General features: G+C 39.0%; 1 protein-coding gene across 2 annotated transcripts in view; it reads right to left on the bottom strand.

The window, feature by feature from the left end:
• The window catches only part of Rnf180 (ring finger protein 180), a 153,200-nt gene that overhangs the window by 43,195 nt on the left and 90,303 nt on the right, over positions 1 to 19,702 (bottom strand). For both annotated transcript variants that reach the window (XM_050160482.1, XM_050160481.1), the window contains exon 6: positions 6,451 to 6,676. In XM_050160482.1, coding sequence (XP_050016439.1) covers positions 6,451 to 6,676 — 226 coding nt within the window. The remainder of the gene's footprint in view (positions 1 to 6,450; positions 6,677 to 19,702) is intronic.

Here is a 19,702-nt window from a genome sequence, read left to right as displayed (position 1 = left end):
AAAAAAAATATCTCTACTAATATGTGGACAGAGTAAAATTTTTAAAGTGGTAAAAAGATGAAAGAACTCTGAGAAACCACACTTTAAATACTGTGAATATTTTGTTATTTCTTTTCATAATAAAAATTCACTTGCATACATTAAAGTTTTTAGAATGGCTATGCTAGAAGACAAATTGACACCGTCAAATAGCCTTTCTGATACAGAATCAGTGTGGGTTTCAGAGGCAGAGTTTATTACATATGAGATGAATTGGAAAAAATGGAATAGTAGAGGCATGAACATAAGCAAACTGAGAACTGCATTAGCATAAGAATTAATAGAGGAGACTTGCTGGCGTAGAATCAGAGAAACTATGAAATGACCTTCCTATAAATTTGGACACGATCAAGAAAAATCAAAAATGGTCACAGTAAAATGAGGATAGAAAGAGTGTGATAGTCTTGCTAAGAATCTGTATGCCCTGGATGGAGTCAAGCAGGACATTTTAGATGGTGAGACAGAAGCAGGATAATTCAGAATTATTTGGTACTGTCCCCAAAGCTGCAGGATGCCACTGCCTTGCTGCCTAAATTCAAGTAGCATCCTTCAATTCTTGTGACAGCCCCAAATCTCTGATGGGGCATCACATTCCCCTTTAATGCTTAGTCTCAGGTTAGCTTAAATGTTATTTCCCTGCTTGTGGTATAATTTCCACACACTGTGGAGGTAATTATCTGCCTCTCTTTCTATCTGCTCACCCTTTCTGAGTTCCGCTGCAGTCCACTGTACTAGAACCAGAGGTTAGGGAGGCAGTGAATACGGGAAGGTTGGTTGAGAAGAGAAAAATATTAGAAAAAAGGGTAGGAACTTTTCTTCAGGATCAGGGTGTATTGTGACTAGGAAAGAGACAGGAGTAGTGAATGATTTTATAGTAGATGTTCTGACGCTGTGACCCCTGTTGGACAAAGTATTTTCTTTCAGTCCGGAGCCTCTTAGTTCATTCTCGGTTGCTCAACCCCCAAACACAGAAACTATATTATTTGCAATAATATATATTATTTGGATAATAGCTTAAGTGTGTTTCTGGCTAGCTCTTATATCCTAAACTCACCCATCTCCATTAATCTGTGTATTGCCACGTGGCTGTGGCTTATTGGGTAAAGTTCTGTCCCTGGCATCTGTCTCTGCCGGCTCCCTGGTGTCTCCTGACTCTGCCTTCTTTCTCCCAGTGTTCAGTTTAGTTTTCCCTGCCTAGCTCTACTTTGCCTTATCACAGGCCAATGGAGATTCTTTATTCATTAACAAATAAAAGCAACACATATACAGAAGGACCTTCTACATCAGACCCCCTTCCAAGGTCGAGACATCCCCCCATTCTGTGCAACTTACAGGATCTCACAGCATGGACGTTGAGTCTATTAGTCAGAATGCTAGGAAAAAGATCCTTATTTGCCCTTTTCTGATGCATCTACTTTAAAGTAAGGTTGCTTTTAACTTTGATGAAGTCTAATTTATCTATTTCCCTTGAATGTTTGTGCCCTAGGTGTTGTATCAGAGAAACCACTGTTAAATCACAGTTGACAAAGACAAAGATATGCTTTCTTCTAAGAATTTATTTTTAGTTCATCCTACCTTTATGGTTTTGTTCTACAATGAACATATATTCACATATTGTGAGGCAGGAGTCCAATTCATTCTTTTCCATCTAGGTAAACAGTAGAACCAGAAGCATATGGTCAACTGCCATTAAAGCTTATTTTTGTTTGTCACTCTTGTAAAAAAAAAACAATTAACCATGGATATGTAGGTTTTTTTTTTTCTTGGGTCTTGTTTAATGACTGCCTACATTTTAATTCTTTAGAACTTGAATACACAGTTTAGAGAGGCCCTTTCCCCACCCAATTCTTACCCTCCACTCTTACCTATGATCTCCTTCATTGTTGTTCTCAATGTCATGAGGCAAAACCTGCCCTAGGTTCAGATTCTGTGGTGCTCTACCACAGGGGCAGTGTGTCCTTATCTTCCTCTGAGGCTCACTCTACCCTAGGAAGGTTCTTCTTAGCTGTTTTCCTTGACTGTCTTCTATGGTTGTTGACTTATTTATGTATTTGTATGAATATATGTATGAACATCCTTGTATATGTATTCCTGAATGTAGTCATCCAGGCAGGGCTTTGTCAGAAATCAGAAGAGGGTGTCTGATTGTCTAGAACTGGAGTTACAGATAGTTGTGAACCACAATGTGGGTGCTGATGACTGAACCAAGGTCTTTTGCAAGAGCAACAAGTACTCTTAGCCCACTGAAATGCCTTCCCAACCAAACAGTGGTAAATTTTAGTAGGTATTTTTTAATAAACCCTTATCAAATTTTTCTATGAATTTAAGTTAATGTGATTTAAAAGAATATTTTCATTAGTTAAATAGTTGTGCTGGTAGAGATTATGGACACCAATAACATATAACCACTTCACATGTCCAATTTATTATTTCTTTATTAATTCAAAATATTGTTGACTAGCTTTTATACTATATTCTATGCATCACACCTGTAAATTTTTGTGTATCTATAATTTTTAGTTTCCTTATTGTTACCTTTAAAATTAGTATGCTTTTATCAGTAAGTTGCTTTTTGTTCGTCTTTTGAGACAGGGTCTACTATCTAGCCTTTGTTGTTCTAGAACTTGTTCTATAGACCAGGCTGTCCTTGATTTCCCAAGATCCTACTGTCTCTACCCTCTGAGTGCTAGGATTAAAAGTGTGCATTATCATGCCTGGTCTGTTAAGTTACTTTTAGTTGAAACTTAACAGGAAATCTATTAAAATTGCCCTAGTTAATGAGCAAATTTATTATTTCATATAATAGGAAATCTAAAGCTCGACTTGTTTGACTAAGTGGACCAACAATGTTATTACAATCCCATTTCAGGTATTTTTCTCAACTCTGACATCCATATTAACGTCATACTAAGGCTGATTTATCACTTGCTCAGAAGATGTCTACCAGGAAGTAACACTGTTAGACACTTTTGTTCCTGTTCAAAGAGAAATAAAACAGTTCTTCCCATCTATTTTCTTTTCATCTCACTGAACAGACCACACGTTCATTTGTGAACCAATTGTGGGCCAGTGGGTCAGATTAGTAAGAAACAGAGGATGGGGTCTGCGACCAGGACCCACTGGCCTTTTTTAGGAGGGCTCAATGTTCAGGGCTAAGCTAGGAAGAAAGAAGGTGGTTATGGATACTAATTAGCAACTTACACATAACCCATTACCAATGTGACCTTTTCCATACAACTTTCAACAGTCTAGCTTCATGCCTACTTTATAAGCAAGTCTTGATGCCTCTGTCATTTCTTCTGCCTATCCTATCTCACTTCAACTTTTCAACTTTTATTAGCATTAAGTAGCTAATACTACCAGCTAACACTAAGTAATTTAAGCAAGAGCATATAATTAGGGAAAGTTACAGTTCAAGTATAAGGATATTATTCACTAAAGAGCATTGCATGCGATAAATCTGGAATGAGTATCATTGTATTTCTACCCATTGAGCTAACCTAACAGAAATATGATACAAGGGACCTCTTATTCATCAGGGAGTATCTTCACGCTATAAAGGAGGACAGTTTTTCCACTATAACCTTTGACAATAACAATCGCACAATCAGAGCCAAGCTTTTCCTCTATAACCTTCAGCAGTAACAATACCACAATCAGAACCAAGCTTTTCCTCCATCACCACTGGCAATCACCACTGGCAATCACCATTGGCAATAACAATCTCACAATCAGAATAATGATATTAAGTAATTTATATGATTAATTTTTTTCACTAAATAATTTCCAACACTCAGATTCTGGGAACAGAAGAACTGAAGACGAGGTGACTTTCCTAACATCCACAGAAATAATGTTACAATAGCAAGCACTGGATATAGAGACATAAAGTTAACATAGAATGTGCAGAGCCTTTAGGAAAGGAATTATAGAACTTTACTGGAAAGCGATAAACAATAATAATCACTGTTATAAAAATATTCACTAGAACGTCACTCATCCTCACATTAGTTTAAATTTACTTTGTGAGTTATTAAAATGTAAATCCTAAGATGATAAGAAGTGAAGTAATGCTCATGACAAGGCAGAAAGAGGAATGGACAGCTGCTAAGAGAGACATGTCTTAGGAGTCGCTCTGCTTTGCAAAGAAAGACAGTTGAGTTGGCACGGAGAGAACAGATGTTAAATGTTGCTGGGGCATGTGCCTAAGGAGTGCCAAATGGCGCTCTATCCTTAGGCAAACAGAGCACCTCAGAAAACGTGCGAAAATTATGACAAAACTCAACTTAAAACAACCCAAACATAAAGGGGAGGCTTATAAACTTGTGTGGTTAGTAGAGCCTTTAGTACCCAAGTTTTAACAATAAAGACAAAGGTTAAACACCCGATGCTACAAAACAAACAAACTAACTAAACGAACAAAGAACAAGACCTAGAAATTTGGCCCGTCCATAAAGTACCATAACCAAAACCAAGGTGTAAAGGACCAAAAGGGAAGACTGTTTTCCACATATGACAAAAACTGGCACTAAATGTACAGAACATCCTCAGGAATTTAAAGTGGAAAACTAGATGGCCAAGGCTGTAGAGACACGCCCTCCCACACTGCTGTTAAGACACAGGCCTTAACTACGAGCTCTTCTTCTGGAAGCTCACCATAAGGAAACACTGTATGATGTGTTCAAACATTTATCCATGTACACTATTAATATGTAATAAAATTATAAATAAAAAGTGTAAACAGTCCATAAAAGTAACCGGGCTAAGCAGAACATGAGGTCATTACAAGAAACACAAGGACTTCAGGTTAAACAAGTTAGAAAAAGAAGATGTTCACATGATCTGATAGTTTGGGTAGCAACTAATTAGACATGCATACATGCACACATACACAATGTTATAGAAGTAAATGTATTAGACGCTACTTTAAAATGGTAGGAATATGGGTGAGTCTGAGCTTATTATTTAAAATTATATTAACAAGAAAACTAAGCCATATTGTATTAGCAATTAGCGATATGGCTTTATCTAATTTATACTCATATTTCCTCGGGTTTCCTTTAAAATACCATGAGCAACAAAGAGAAATGCTGATGCTCCGATTTTCCCTGAGGATGCTTTTAAAGCTATCGCTTACTCTTGAAATGCTCCAGAGAAGCCACAAAAAATTTCTTGTAGGGCTAAGCGCCAGAAACTCCTTTAGCTATCCTTGAGAATTTGTATTTTCTTTTAATGGATAATGAAAACCACTTCTTTAAAGATTTCCTTGTAGGGTGTGAACATTTAAAACTGCATCAAACTGTAGTTCCTATGTAGGACCCTGCAGTTTACCTCAGTTTACCTGCAGTTTATCTGGACCTCTACCTGTAGGCAACCTGTGTTCCACTCAACTTCTCTTGGCATTTCACTGACACGTGGTCACGGGATGTGCAGTGATCTAGTGCAGCAGGCTTCTTGCACTAGGCAGGTGAGAGGCCATAGCTCTACTTTCTCCTCACTGTTTGACCAGAGAGATTCGCAAGCCTTTATGCAGCTGGCTGGGTTTGGGTCCACCCGCACTGCTTCACCCACATGGTGGTGGGACTTTGATTTCTTTCAGGGAATAAAACTGCTGCTTAAGCTCTTCAACTTTACTGTTAATAAAGTACATACCTCGATCTCCCTTTGACTCTATCAGTCTGAGGACAAAACATGGAGATGGGAAGCCCCTTCCTCCCCATAGTAACAGCAGTGACCACCGCCACTTCCCTTAGTTTTCTATGCTCATGTGCATTAGATTCCATCTCTTCATCAAATGGGCAAGACACCATACGTCATCTCCAGACAAGTAGGTAAACAGTACTCTTACTTGCTTAAAAAAAATGGGCGTAGCCATATCTGGAATGATTAGAGCAGGTGCATCAGATCCATTGCCTGTGTCTGCATGCACCTCTGGACAGCTCTGAATGTCACCCAACACATTAACAACATCATATCACAGTGTGAAAGATTGAGCATTCTTCGCTTAGAGATTTGGGAGTTTGGGTAACAGGCTTAGTTAACTGTCCTCAGATCCTAGGGCAACAGAAAAAGCAGCAGCAGAGGCAGATGGGAGGAACAAGAAGACAGCAGTGTTTTCAGCTGGACTCTCCCTCCCCCAGAAGGTGTCTATGGAGACTGACCAGCAGCTAGCGAGGACGAAGGGGCTGAGTGCAGAGTTAGGCTCAGCAATGATCTACTTTAACCTGTGGTTCTGGCATGGTTCAATTAGTTGGGCAAGCAACCTTCTATAAACTAGAGCAACAATGACTCTGTGTATGCTTTTCACTAACTTCATAACAATTTATATGATGCCTCTGGAGTTAAAACCTCCGCCCCCACAAAAAAATTAGAAAATAGTAGGTAACTATGATAACCAAAGACGGCATTTACCTGTCTGGAAAAAGACTCTAGAAATGATGGTCCGGCAGAGTGGGCAGGGAGTGCTTGCGGGGTTGTCTTTGGCCAGAGTCCGAAGGCAGGGCTCGCAGAAGATGTGACGGCAAGGGTAGCACATGTAGGGGTTGAAGTACACATCCAAGCACACGGCGCAGATGTAGCTGTCCTTTTCCTCTGTGTACTCATTCTCATCATCTGTACTCATCTCATTACTCAAGGTCTGCAAAACACAAGGAAAACAGTTTTTCTTGGTTTACTGTGAGATTGGATTCCCTGGGAGATGGTGACCTTATATTTTGTTAAAATTAAAATATTTATGAGATGCATATAGTATCTGTTTCCGTAACATATTCCAAGTGATAGACATGTGATCTGTTAAAGTGAGAAGAAACAAAAAAATATGAAAATCCCAGAAGCCTAATATTTCTACAGAAAACTAAAGACTAAACCATACTTAAGCATCTAAAGCACACCTGTGACGCTAACGAGAGTCACAGGCTAAACGTTGCATCTGCCAGCACTGGCGTTACAAATATCCCCACCCCTAACCAAAGTAGTGACTGGCATCGCTTATAGGGCGTTACTATGGCATCTTCTCAAGATGCCCCCAGGACCCCTCCCTCTCACACTGTGCCCATAGCACTTCACCTTCCGTGCCTTCCATCCTTCTGGGTCTCAGTGCCAAGAAGGTGTCAAAGTTAAGGGACTGTCAGGAGGAAGACTTGCTAAAGCAATGTGGGGTAATGATGGGATTAGCTTGGTGGCTAAGAAATATGAGGAACCAGTTCTCTTCCCAAATGTAATAGTCTGGGAGAGGCTATTTAGAGTTTCATGAGGTATGCTAGACAGTTTCTATTATTTAACCTCAGAGGCAGCCAATCTGTGACGCTGTGAGGATTAAACCGGGGGATCCACTTCAAACATTTAGCTCAAATCCTTAGCTCAAACATAGTTAGCAGATGTTAACCATGGCCACCTTCTTCCTCATCACCCCAATCGCTATAGTTTCTGCTAAAGCCTTAGGAAAAGTCTTCTCAAGCTAGGAGTAGTTCAAGAAAAAATAACCAGATGAAACCAGATGGCTTCTTTTCTCCTCATAGTGATGAGATTAGTAAATAAACACTAGAATGGACCCTGGCTTATTAATAGCTGTAACACATACATAGAGGTATAAACATACACAGAAGACAAAAGAGGCTGAGATACAAACAGACAGCAACCAACCAAACCCTCTGCAATGCTTTGAATGTCCATCTCTTCCAAAGCTCCTACTGAACCTTAACTCCCCAGTGCACAGTGATGAAGCCCTGGGGCAGAATTCTCTAGAACAGGATTAGTAACCGTTGTAAAGGCTGAAAGGAGCGAAACTGATCGCTTCCATTCTTTCATTCCTCTGTCGGTGAGAACTGCTCTCACCCCCTACAAGGAAGCATCACAGATTGGGCCTTCATCAACACCTTTCTAGAACCTGAACTAGAGCTTTCCTGCCTCCAAAAATGAGAAAAATTTCTCTTCTTCTAAGTTTACCAGTCTGAGATATTTGTGTTATAGCACCAAGTATCTCAGCCGACTGGTTTTGAACACCATAGTATACACTGTTATTTATCTAGATGTGTTTGTTTGTCCCATGGCCATTCTCATTTTATAAAAGATACAGCTAAGTCTGAGCCAGTTTGTTTTTAAATAAAAATCATTACTTTTCTTATAGGCATGGGGACATTTTTTTATTTAACCTGGCTATTTGTTGGTACTGAGTTAATGTGTTATAAATAATTTTCTTTCCTCTATTTTGACTTTTTGCTCATCTAATAGCATCCGTTGATGGAATGAGTTCTTAATTCGGTAACAATTTTACTTTATGGGGTTTCCATTTTGTGTTTATTTAAGAACCCTTGTCTTTTTTCCAGGGCCATTAAGTTAGCATTACTTTATACTTCATACTATTTCAAAGTTATTATGTACCTAAAACGGATTCTCTTGCATGGTGTTCCTTACAAACTCAATCCTCCTGTTGAATCACTCTTGTCTTTTTTCTTTCTTTCTTTTTTTTTTTAACAAAGAATTTCCTTTCGTACACTACTCTGCAGTGTTACTTTACCAGCAAGTGTCTGGGGGATTTTTACCTCAGTCATTAGTGTATTGTCTGTGCTGCCCCATAATCCTAATCTGCAACCTCAGACAGACTCAGAAGCTGACTGCTGATCTCCTTCCATGATAGCTACTCTTCAGCAGTGCTGTGGTCATTCCTGCCCATTTCCACGACTATGTACATGTTGTCATGTTTTGGTTTAAAAGCTAAGGTTTTTACTGGAATTATATTGAGCCTATGGATAAAATTACGATGTGTTAGAAGTCTTTATAATAGAAAGCTTTAATACTCAGAGACTCATTTATCTCCTCATTTATTACAGAAGCATTTAAAATTATCTTGGTACAAATCTCTTCTTACTTGAGCCTTGCCTCCAATTCTACTGCTTATTCCCTCTTCTCAGCTAGCCCCTTCCTCCCAGTGTGACAGGCATGCTCTGCAAACTTTGTACCCAAGCAAAGGTGTAAAGCAGAAACTGCCTCTTTAGCTCAGGCTGCCGTTCTCTTCTCTCTTTCAACAGTAAAACATCCCAAGAGACTCACTGAGTTGTAGGTGATTGCTGCTTCTTACTTCCTACCCTCTCTTCAGCCCATGACCCTGCCTTCTGTTCTTAACACAATAAGGGGACTACTTACACAACCGTTAATGGCCTTCAGTGTGGCCATATTAGAACACTTTCTGGACTGTCTTTCCTTGCTCTCTCAGCAGCATTTTCTGGGTAGACCAAGTCTGGAAAGCAGAGCTGTTTGAGCCCTCATGCTGGAGCTACATGCAGTTATGAGCCAATCAAAATGGGTGCTGGGAACTGGCCTTTAAGTGTTCTTAATCACTGGGATTCATCTCCAGGTCTGTCAAATATTAATTTCTAAACATGGTTTAGTTAGAGCTTGTTAAGTTAGAGCAGTGTCAGAAATGTTACATGTTTCTAGCCAAGTTCATTAAATAAGTAGTGAGCATTATTCAGCAAACAATGACTACACAAAGTATCTTATCCCAGGCTAGATGGGAAAGGGCTGTAACTATCTTTTATTGACAGCAAATGGTATTGGGAAGCAGGTAACAAGAACTATATAAGATGTTTTCCATATGTTCCTTATGTTTTCTACATGACAATTTTTTATAATGACTCATGTTTATTTTGGATTACATCACTATTGGCTGGTTATACCTTCTTAGTGGAAACAAGGGGATGCATGTTCTCTTCTACATCGATCACTTTTTGTGTTTATCATTATTAGTTTAAATTTACTTTATTTCCCAAAATGTCCATTTTACTATGCTTGCTAAATTCCACAGATTTTCCTTCCACTAAAATAATAAACCCCTTGGACTGGTGGGATGGCTCAGCTGGTGAGGTGTTTCAGCTGGTAAAGGTACCAAGCATAAAGACTTGAGTTTGATCCCTAAGATCCACACTGTGGAGAGAACCAACTCCTACAAATTGTCCTCTGGCTTATATATGCATGCGTGCAAAAATATATAAAAGTCTAAGAAATAAAACCATACAGTCATGTTAGCCTTTGCATAGTTTCTACAGTTAGAAAAAGTTTGGATTCTGATTTTAATATTCATACTTTTCCTTAGTGAGACTACCTTCCCCCTGATATACTAATCAATGGATACGCTTTTCTCTCACATAGCATTTGGGTTCTTAATGTTTTATTTTTTCACATTGATCAACTTATTTTGTAAATGCACATGTATTCCACAGGCCAAAGAATAACTTGGAGAAGTTGATTCTCTCCTCCCATCATGTGGAGCCTGGCTCTAAAATACTTATTATCATGAATGGCAGTAGGCACGTTTACCTGTTGGGCAACTTCACTGGCCTTCATGTTTAGATTTTCGAACTGAGTAATAAATGCATTACAATTTTGTGAATAAATGTAATGATCCCACAGAAAGCAGATGGTGACTTTTATGCACTCGCTCTTAAGATATGTATCTGGGGATTTTGCTGAGTTCTGCCCAACTCCTGTAACTACAGAACTTTATATCATAGTTGATGGAATGCAGCATGGCTGCGGTATATGAGAGTTCTCTGTTTCTGTTTATATGCTTTTAATCCCTACCAAGGAATTAAATTTGTCTACTTACTGACATCAATATTGGCTGTATACTATGTCCCAAGAAAAAAGAGCAAAGATAATAAAAATCATACATAAACAGTTTTCATAAAAAGTCATTTTTTAAGTTCTGCCAGGCCACCAGTAGTGGCTGCTCGATCATTCTAGAGATGGACACTGGAAAGTCACTAAAACATAGCAGAAAACAACGCGTAACTTAGAAACAGGTAACTACATAAATTCTGTTATGCATGGGCCACTGGGATTTAGGCAGAGTGACTAAGAAAAAGCAGGGTCAGGGACAGAAGTACCTATATAATACAGCCCAAAATACAGGTACTGACTTAGTGAATAAATCACTATTAGCTACTAGAAAAGTGACCACTCATGTCATGCACTGGAATGCATTTGCGAGACACTGTCACTTCTGAAAAACGAAATGAGAGAGAGAGAGAGAGAGAGAGAGAGAGAGAGAGAGAGAGAGAGAGAGGAGAGGAGAGAGAGAGAGAGCGCGCGCAAAGAAAACATAGAAAAAAGATCTCAGTAGCACGACTTGGTTGCTGTTGGTATTGTTTGACATGGCACATACAAAAGGAAAAGGTAAGTTGACTTCAAACATTATTAAAGGAGGAACAGAAGCAAACAGCATTGAAAGACACAACTGTTTCTCATGCTCAATCAATAAAGTACTTCAAAAACGTTTAAGAAACAAAGGTCAACCTGTAGCCAAAGATCAATGGGGTGTCACTTGCAACACATGGTGGTTGTAGTTCACAATTGTATAGGGAGATTCAAGATGCTGAATAAACGCCCAGCATAAACCTCCTCTTTCACAAAAAGAGCCAAAATAGCAGGTATGCAGTTATATTTGAAATGGGTGATTGACAGAAACCACTAAAGATCCTCAAGAAAGGGACTGAAATGTTCTTATATTCAGAGACAGCAGCACAGCAAGAGAAAGAAAACACACGGTATTTGCTGCTGTGGCTCTTCGAGTGAGGTAAAATGAGTCTCCTGTGGTTAGGGATCTGAGCTGAAGAGAAAACCCCAGCATACTGTACCATTGTAGAGCTGATAACCTAAAAAAGTTTCACAATCTGTATAGGCTTGTAGCCCACTCAGGTGGATAACCTGAAATCTGCTCAGTAGCTTTGCTTTGAGAAAGGATATCATATCATGTGACCTAGCAATTGCCCAGAGTACACGGAGGCCATCTTGTGAAATAAGCTATTTATCTGTATTTTAGCAGCTCAGAAATACCTGACTATTCCCATGGTATGCACAGAGTCTAACACCATTAACCATAATAAAACTTATAGAAAGACTATAATCTGATACTCAGGTAGACTCAAAGGCAAAATTGCATAATAGATAGATCTAAGGCACATCTCCAGTAGAAGGTCATTTACTAAGTAGGAAATCTTTAGGTAGAGAAAGCTGAGTCTCTAGAAATTAAAGTATCAGTTGGGAGCACAAAAAAAATACATGATGCTTCAAGCATCACAATATTTTTCAAAGAACACAGAACTCTTTAGGAGCAGATCCCAAAGAAGTGACTGCTTGAGATACCTGTGAAATATTGAACACAGCCTTTACAACTAGGCGTGGTGACAGCAAAGACACTACAGATTGCTAAATGGTTTCAAATGTGTATGGTTCTTGCAGAAGGCTCAAGTTTGGTTGCTAGCACCAACATTAGGCAGCTCACAACCTCCTGTAATTACTGCTCCAGGAAATCCAACAACCTTTTCTGAACTGTGCAGGCACCTATACTCACATGCACATACTCCATAAACACCCCCACACACAAATAAAAATAAATCTTTAAGAAAAAAAAAGAATATGAGAGCCAAGTGCAATAAAGTGCAAGAGATAATTTTCACAAGACCAAATGCAAAAAAAATTGTTTTTTTTAAGGAATAACTCTGATTTATTTCTTTAGAGTCTTAAATAATATCTCTTAAGTTCACATTTTTATTTTGAGTTGAAGAATCCCATTTTTTATAAAGATCAATCAATAAATAAATGACCCTAGTGTCTGATTTCTAAGTAGATAAGAGGTATCACTGGGATTCTATTAGAAAAAAAAAAACACTGCTCAGTATACCACCTCCAACAAAAATTTATCAGTTGGCTCAGAAACACTAAATGTGGCTCCTCCTAAAGCCACATCGTGCAACACCATGTACAAAGTACAAGATGGTCTCTTAGTTTTGTCATTTTCTTCTAAATCTTAAGGGCTTCTCTTGTCTTATTCCTTACCCACATTTCTTTGCAGCAGAAAACCATGTATATGTTAATATATCAACCAATATTTTTGTTTGCTTGTTTTGATTGTTTGCAGTTTTGTTTATCCATCACCCTACTTTATTCAGGAAGAAGCAGACAATCACCCTACTTTATTCAGGAAGAAGCAGACAATGTTTTGCTGTCCCAAGGAATGAATAACACACAGTACACATATAACAAATATGTTAAATTGATAAAACTTTTCAGTATTCTATTTTCAAAGTATATGATTCTCAATACAAGTGATGGATTTGAAGGACCTCTGTCAGGCTCCTTCCCTCCTTGTCCTTTTATACTCAACACACACTATACAAAGGTGTTACAGGGTTATGGCAAGACACTGCACTCAACATATGCTAGACAAAGGTACTACAGGGTTCTGGGAGTTATGGCAAGACGTTGGACTCAACACACTAGTTGAAGGTGCTATAGGGTTATGGCAAGACATTGGTGGCTCACTACCTGACCATCAACCTTATACTAGCTCTAAGTTGAATATTGCCCACACGATGCCATCTTCAGAATACAGAGAAAGCAAAGCTTCTGAATTCTTTCATGCTTAGGGGAGTAAGGAACAACAGAAGATGGTACTGAGTCATCACGGAGTAGATAGTAAGGGTTGTTTCACCAGCACAAGAAACTACGCTGAACTGGGATGCTGACTGCTCAATTGGCATCAGTCAGGCCAACAATTCATCTCTCCTACCAACATTCTGATATGTAAAAGGACCAGAAATTTTAAAACACAGACATAAGGGGATGGAGTGTTGACACTACACAGGCTAAGATTCACTTTTTAACCCACGTAAAATGTAGGATCAAACAGAAGTTGATTGATAAAAACGAATGTGTATTATGCATTATTTGTATATCATGCATGGAGGATATTTAATTATATCATAAAAATCCACTTCTTAAATACCCAACTCTATAGACTATGCATAATACTCAATAAATTCTTATCTTTTCATTTATTATTTAACCTCCTCACAGAAACTTAAATTACTCCAACATTTAATTACTATTTTACTGTATTTTTCCATAAGACTGATACAACATTCATACCATGTCATAGAAAGACCTTAGCTATTAAGCTTATCAGCTTATCAGGAAATAGCAATGATTAAGAAAACAGCACATGGAGGTTATTTTAAATATACCTTTCAGAATCCTCTACGTGTATGATTCTTAAAGAAATGTAAATTTTTACAAATGTCATTGTTGTGTCATAAGAATTTATATTTCTGTCTCAGACTATGACTCCAAATTTGCATAAATACATATTCCAAATTTGACGGTTTGGGAGTTCTAACATATGCTAGCTTCCATACCAGCCATCAAAAGTTACATATTTTAAGAAATAACTAGGGAAGCTTTTTATATCACCCCCAAACCTCCACTTTTGATCAATATGGAGAACCAAATGAACACAGGAAGTCTTCCTTCAGGGCTGGTTGAATAAAAATGCAGGATGAGGGATGAAGGGTTAGCTAACACTCCTCGCCAACACACACACACTGCAGATGGAAATCAAAGCTCTCCTTTCTGTGCTGAGCAACATGTGAGAATGGGTGTTTGTGGCTCAAAAGCCTCTTTGGCTTGAGGTTCTAGGATGGTAAATTCACTGCAGTGTACATTATTCATGAACGTGGGGCTAAATCAGCATTTCTAACTCAGAAACATTGAAATGAAAAAAATAGTAATTTTAAAATAAGTCCTTCATTGGTCAAAACCATAATATCACAACAAAGTAAAAGTCAGCCTGGTGGTCTTGTGCCCACACCACAAAGCACATAAGCCTCACCCAGAAGCCAACTCACGCTGAAGACGAGCTCACTCTAAAATTTACCAAGTAGACCAGAAGAAGACTAGATGTGCATGTATATATACAAGCAGATGCATACCTAACAGAATGCATTTCCTTTGCTTTTCTTGAGAAGGTCTCATGTAGCCTTGCGTGTGATTCCGGACTTCTAGACTCCTCTTTAGATCTCCCAGATACTGTGATTACAGGCTCTGAGAACCACACCCACCAAGAATTTACTTTTGGACAACTATACTGACAAATACAGAATGAGTTTTAAGTGGTTATTTATGAAATTCCACAAAAGAGAATTTACAAGGGGAGTATGTTCACTTACTTGGGTTGAATAAAAGTGGCCTAAGGAAAGCAGATTTGAAATAAGATGTCCAGACGGAGATTTTATACGTGAAAGGTTAGAGAACAAAGGACTGGTATAGTAAAAACTATCTCTGAGGAAAACATAGGGAACAGTTTTCCTCTTTGGTTCTCAAAATTATTGTGTTTTGTTGAATTTTACTCGGCATCACCTTGTTTCCTGCTGCTCTTAGACTCAGCAGGTATTTTCTTGTCTTCATCTCTCTTGGACTCTTGACTACACTGTATTGATAAATATCCCTTCCAGACATTCCCAAGCACAGAGATGAGGGACTGGACATCCCAGGACATGGCACTCCTTTCCCATACCCACGCTTTCCTCTGTTTCCACAGAAATGAGAGTCTGTAGTGTCTGGTCGTAAGCTAATCCCTCACCCTCCCTCCATCTGCATGGACTCAGGGCTGCTGTTCACAGTTGCCCTCAGATGACCTTCAGGAACAGAATTCCAGACTAACCCTTCCTCCCTTTTTTTTTTTTTTTTTTTTTGGTGTGGGGAGCATGTATCAAAGTCAGGGCTAGACTTGCAATATAACCCAAGATATAGTCTCAAACACATAGCAATCCTTCTGCCTCAGCTTCCTGGGGGATGTAGTTAGTTATAAGTCACTATCGTAGTGGGAAAAGTAAACAAAAATGCATCAGTTATATTCTGGTCATAACTTAATAGCATCTTTATTTTCATCAAAATCACCTAAGTTTACCCTCACATACATCTGTAGTATGAAAAAAGGACTTTGAAACTCTATGCTTCCCTGAGTTAAAATCCTATTTGGGAGAAGAAAAACAAACAAACAGAAAAACATTTGAGGTAAAAAAAATAAAAATAAAAACAAAGTGTATTGATTCAGAAAAATCAAAACTGAATTTCTAGTGTTGTTATCTAATGTACATTATTTAATCTCCAAGTCCATTTACCTGAGAGCACAATTGGAATAATACCAATCTGCCCTCTGGAGTTGTGGGAGCCAAACAATGTCATTCACACAGAGCCTGAAAAAAACAGCATCTTTAGGGTGTTGGGCACAGGGAGCCCGTGTCAACTAGGAGCACTCTCTGCAGTGTGCTCACTGTGGGGATGACTACACAAGGAAGGGAGCACCCCACGACTCATGTCAGCCCCGCCCCAGCGTTTACTTCACACTGACAAAGCCCACTATACTTTGAAGTCTGGCACTGCTGAAACTCTGCATTTGATTTCATCCCATCTGAACGGGACAAGCCATCAACAACAGCACTCCTACCTGACAGGGAAAGCTGTGCTCTACTCAATGATTCTAAGGAGATTCTTGTCTCTTTGTGGAATGCTGTGAAATACACGAACCCTTTGATATCCCAAAAAGAAAGAGAGGGCTGCCTTTTATTTTGGGGTGCACTGAGAACTGAGGAGAGCTGAGGTATCTCTTAGCAACAATTGTGTACAGAATCTATCTCACCCATGGATTTTAGCCTGGCAATAAATGACTAAAGTGTATTCTGTAGCAATGCCTGCAATAAATGAAAATTGTGCTTGCCTCTGAGTTCCAAATTGAATTTTTATATATATTAGCTCATTACTTCATATATATGCCAGTACCTGTGGCGTTTCTACAGGAAAATCAGCCTAACTCGGAAGTAAATGCTGAGGTTTGATAATAACATCAGGGATGGACTAGGGACCAATCAGTCTCAAAAGCAGCAGTTTTTATCCTGTGGGTTGTGATCCCCTTGGTGGTCACATATTAGATATCCTGCGTATCATAAATTTACATTACAATTCATAACAGTAGCAAATTAATTATGAAATGGAATACTATGGTTGGGGGCCTTACGTGAGGAACTGTAAGGGTCAGAGCATCAGGGAGGTTGAGATCCCCTGCTCGACAGGCTCGTGCAATCTATTCTGTACAGCACAGCCTACCACAGCACTGCTTGCCTGATGCATAGTTCACTTCAGAAAAACACTGGGAGCCGCAGGGAGGGATTTTGAAAATTATTTACATTTCCATTACGGATAAAGCAAACCCGTTTCAGATTTGTACCTGGGCTCACAGGAACACTGCAGTGCTCTGCGAGGCATAAAGAGACACAGGGGAGGTTCATCAAACCTGCCACATGTGGGCTGCAGCTGGCATGACAGCCCATCACAGGAAATTTTAGGGAGAACAAAAGCATCACATACTTCCTCTTTAAAATGATGACAGAAAAGTGTGATCATTTTAAGTGGGGAATACATAAATTAAGGCAGCACAAAAATAGTATAGACATGTCAAAAAAAAACGAGCAGAGAAGGATGCAGCGAATCTGCCATTAAATGGGCTTCTCTGCAACCCCTCATCAGAGGAAGCGACAGGTCAGGAGGAGAGGAAACAGAGCAGGAGCAAGGCAACAATGGCATGAGCAAGTCTGGACATGGGCAGTGACGCAGACAGGGGTGTGTCACACAACACAGATGTCACTTAGATGCTACAAGAGGGAAGGTGAACTGGCAGTTCCCACACAGGAGAACTGTGATGCTGTGCTGTCTGGACCAGTTTAGGAAGGGTCACTTGATGAAAAGGAACACTTAAGGAAGGGTGTTTAAGGAAGAGCTGGCAGCTCTGTAAGTAGCTGACAGAACTTAAGAGGGATGAAAAGTGGGCCACCTTCCCGAAGGCTCTTCTTCTGTAATCCAAATATAAGATGACAGGAGCTGGACCAAGATTTTTGGCTGCAGAATTGTGGAAAAATGAGCAACAGCTAGAGTAAATTTTGCTTTGGAAAGAAAAACATTTGTTCTTTCTGTAATTCAATCATATTTTCTCTCTGTGGTGTGTGTGTGTGTGTGTGTGTGTCTGTGTGTGTATGAATACACACATGTGCACAGGTATATGAGCCTATGAATGACCATGGAGAGGCCAGGGCATTGTGTGTCTTCCTCCACTGCTTTCTACCTTATGTTTCTGAAATGAAGGAACACAGTGAAGCTGGTGTTCGCCTTCTTAGGTAACTGGTTAGTGAGCTCTGGGGAGGGGCCCGTCTCACCCTCCCCAGTGCTGGCGTCACTGGCACGTGCCGCATTCCTGGCTTTTGCACAGGTGCTGTGGATTTGATCTCGGGTGCTCCTGTGTCCACAGCAGGTATTCTTCCTTAACGAGTCACATCTCTAGGTCCTCAATCAGACAGTCTCTGAGGCGAAAACTGCTAAATCTCTGATGTATTTTTCTCCATCAACAAGAGGCACTATGATTTTAAAAGTTAAAGATTCATTTAGATGGCAGGATCAGAAATGTCAATACAGAAATGTCAGCAGAGGATATACAAAGAGGCTTATGTTCCCCCCACACAAATTCTCTGCAAGATATTTGGAAATCTTCAATAGAAAAGGAGATGCCTCAAACTGAGACATCATGGGTATTAAAATAGGGAGTAAAGGCTTGAATGAGACATTTTATTGCTTCTCAAGTTTTAATCTGGCTGGATGAAGATTCATTCTGAACACTAGTACCATGGTTTGAATTCAACCAATAAATAATACTTAGATCCATTGTCTATTGTGTAGGAAAACACAAGATAAGTAGGAACTAAAATCATAGACAGCAGAAACAACACCAGGCAACAAAAAAAGCACAGCTAAGCAGAAAACTGATAATGGTGATTTTTTTAAACTAATATTTAAATTTTAATTACAACAGTAACTTTTTCTTTAAAAGTTTTATTGGAGAGAATATCTTATCTTTTTCTATAATTCAAGAATACCAGGTGATGAAAATTTTATAACAGGTAATTGTTAAAAGTGAGAAACACCTATTTTGAGCAGGACTCAAATGTTTCTTGTTGTTGTTAGTAGCCCATAACAGTGTAGGCCCATTTTCTAAGTAATAATTAATCCACCAGATGATACAGTACCATGATAACTATAAAAAGAGGAGGTGCGTACTGTAATTGTGCTATGGACAGCAGCCCTGGATTAATTGGTTTAAACTTATAACCCATCTGAGGTTAAAATCAGAACTCAGTGTTGCCTTTATATCTGTTCTGCTAGGAATCATTTTCCTGGTATCCACCAAAGAATCCCCCAGCACTATTTTCTGTGTGAGACTGACACATGCTACAACATTGGCTTTTGACCTTTCTTGTTGTTTGTCAAATAATGTGAATAACAGAAAAGGAGACAGTGATATTTTATAGTCCATCAAGTTGTGAGAGACAGAACACAATTAAAGCAGAAGCCCCCTACACAGAGAAATTAACAGCAGTCACAGGCCCGCAACGTCGGGCAGGGAATGAAGAGACTCTGTCTCCAAACAACAGTACAGATGGATCCTCTTAGCCAAAGATAATCCAAACGAATCCCAGCGCCTAAGCTGTGTGTGTACAGTCAGAAAATAAACAATGTATTAACTGTACCCCTGTGTATGGTGCAACCCAAAATGAAGTATGAAATACACTTGGCTAAGAATGTTTCCATTCTTGGGCTGGGCAGTGAGATGGTAAAAGTTTATACAAGATAAGTAGGAACTAAAATCATTATAAAATACTTTATAATTTAAAGTAAGTAAAATGTCCTAAAATAAAAGTATCAACTGATGATGATGTTTTATGATAAACCAGGATTATAAAAATTTCAATTTGTACACTGAATAAGAATTATTTTACATTTTTTT

Source organism: Alexandromys fortis, unplaced genomic scaffold, assembly GCF_014885135.2.
Source record: "Alexandromys fortis isolate MF-2015 unplaced genomic scaffold, M_Fortis_MF-2015_v1.1 scaffold_76, whole genome shotgun sequence".
Taxonomy (NCBI): Eukaryota; Metazoa; Chordata; class Mammalia; order Rodentia; family Cricetidae; genus Alexandromys; species Alexandromys fortis.
The sequence above is the reverse complement of the archived record's forward strand: the minus strand, read 5'-3'. Positions and strand labels throughout refer to the sequence as shown.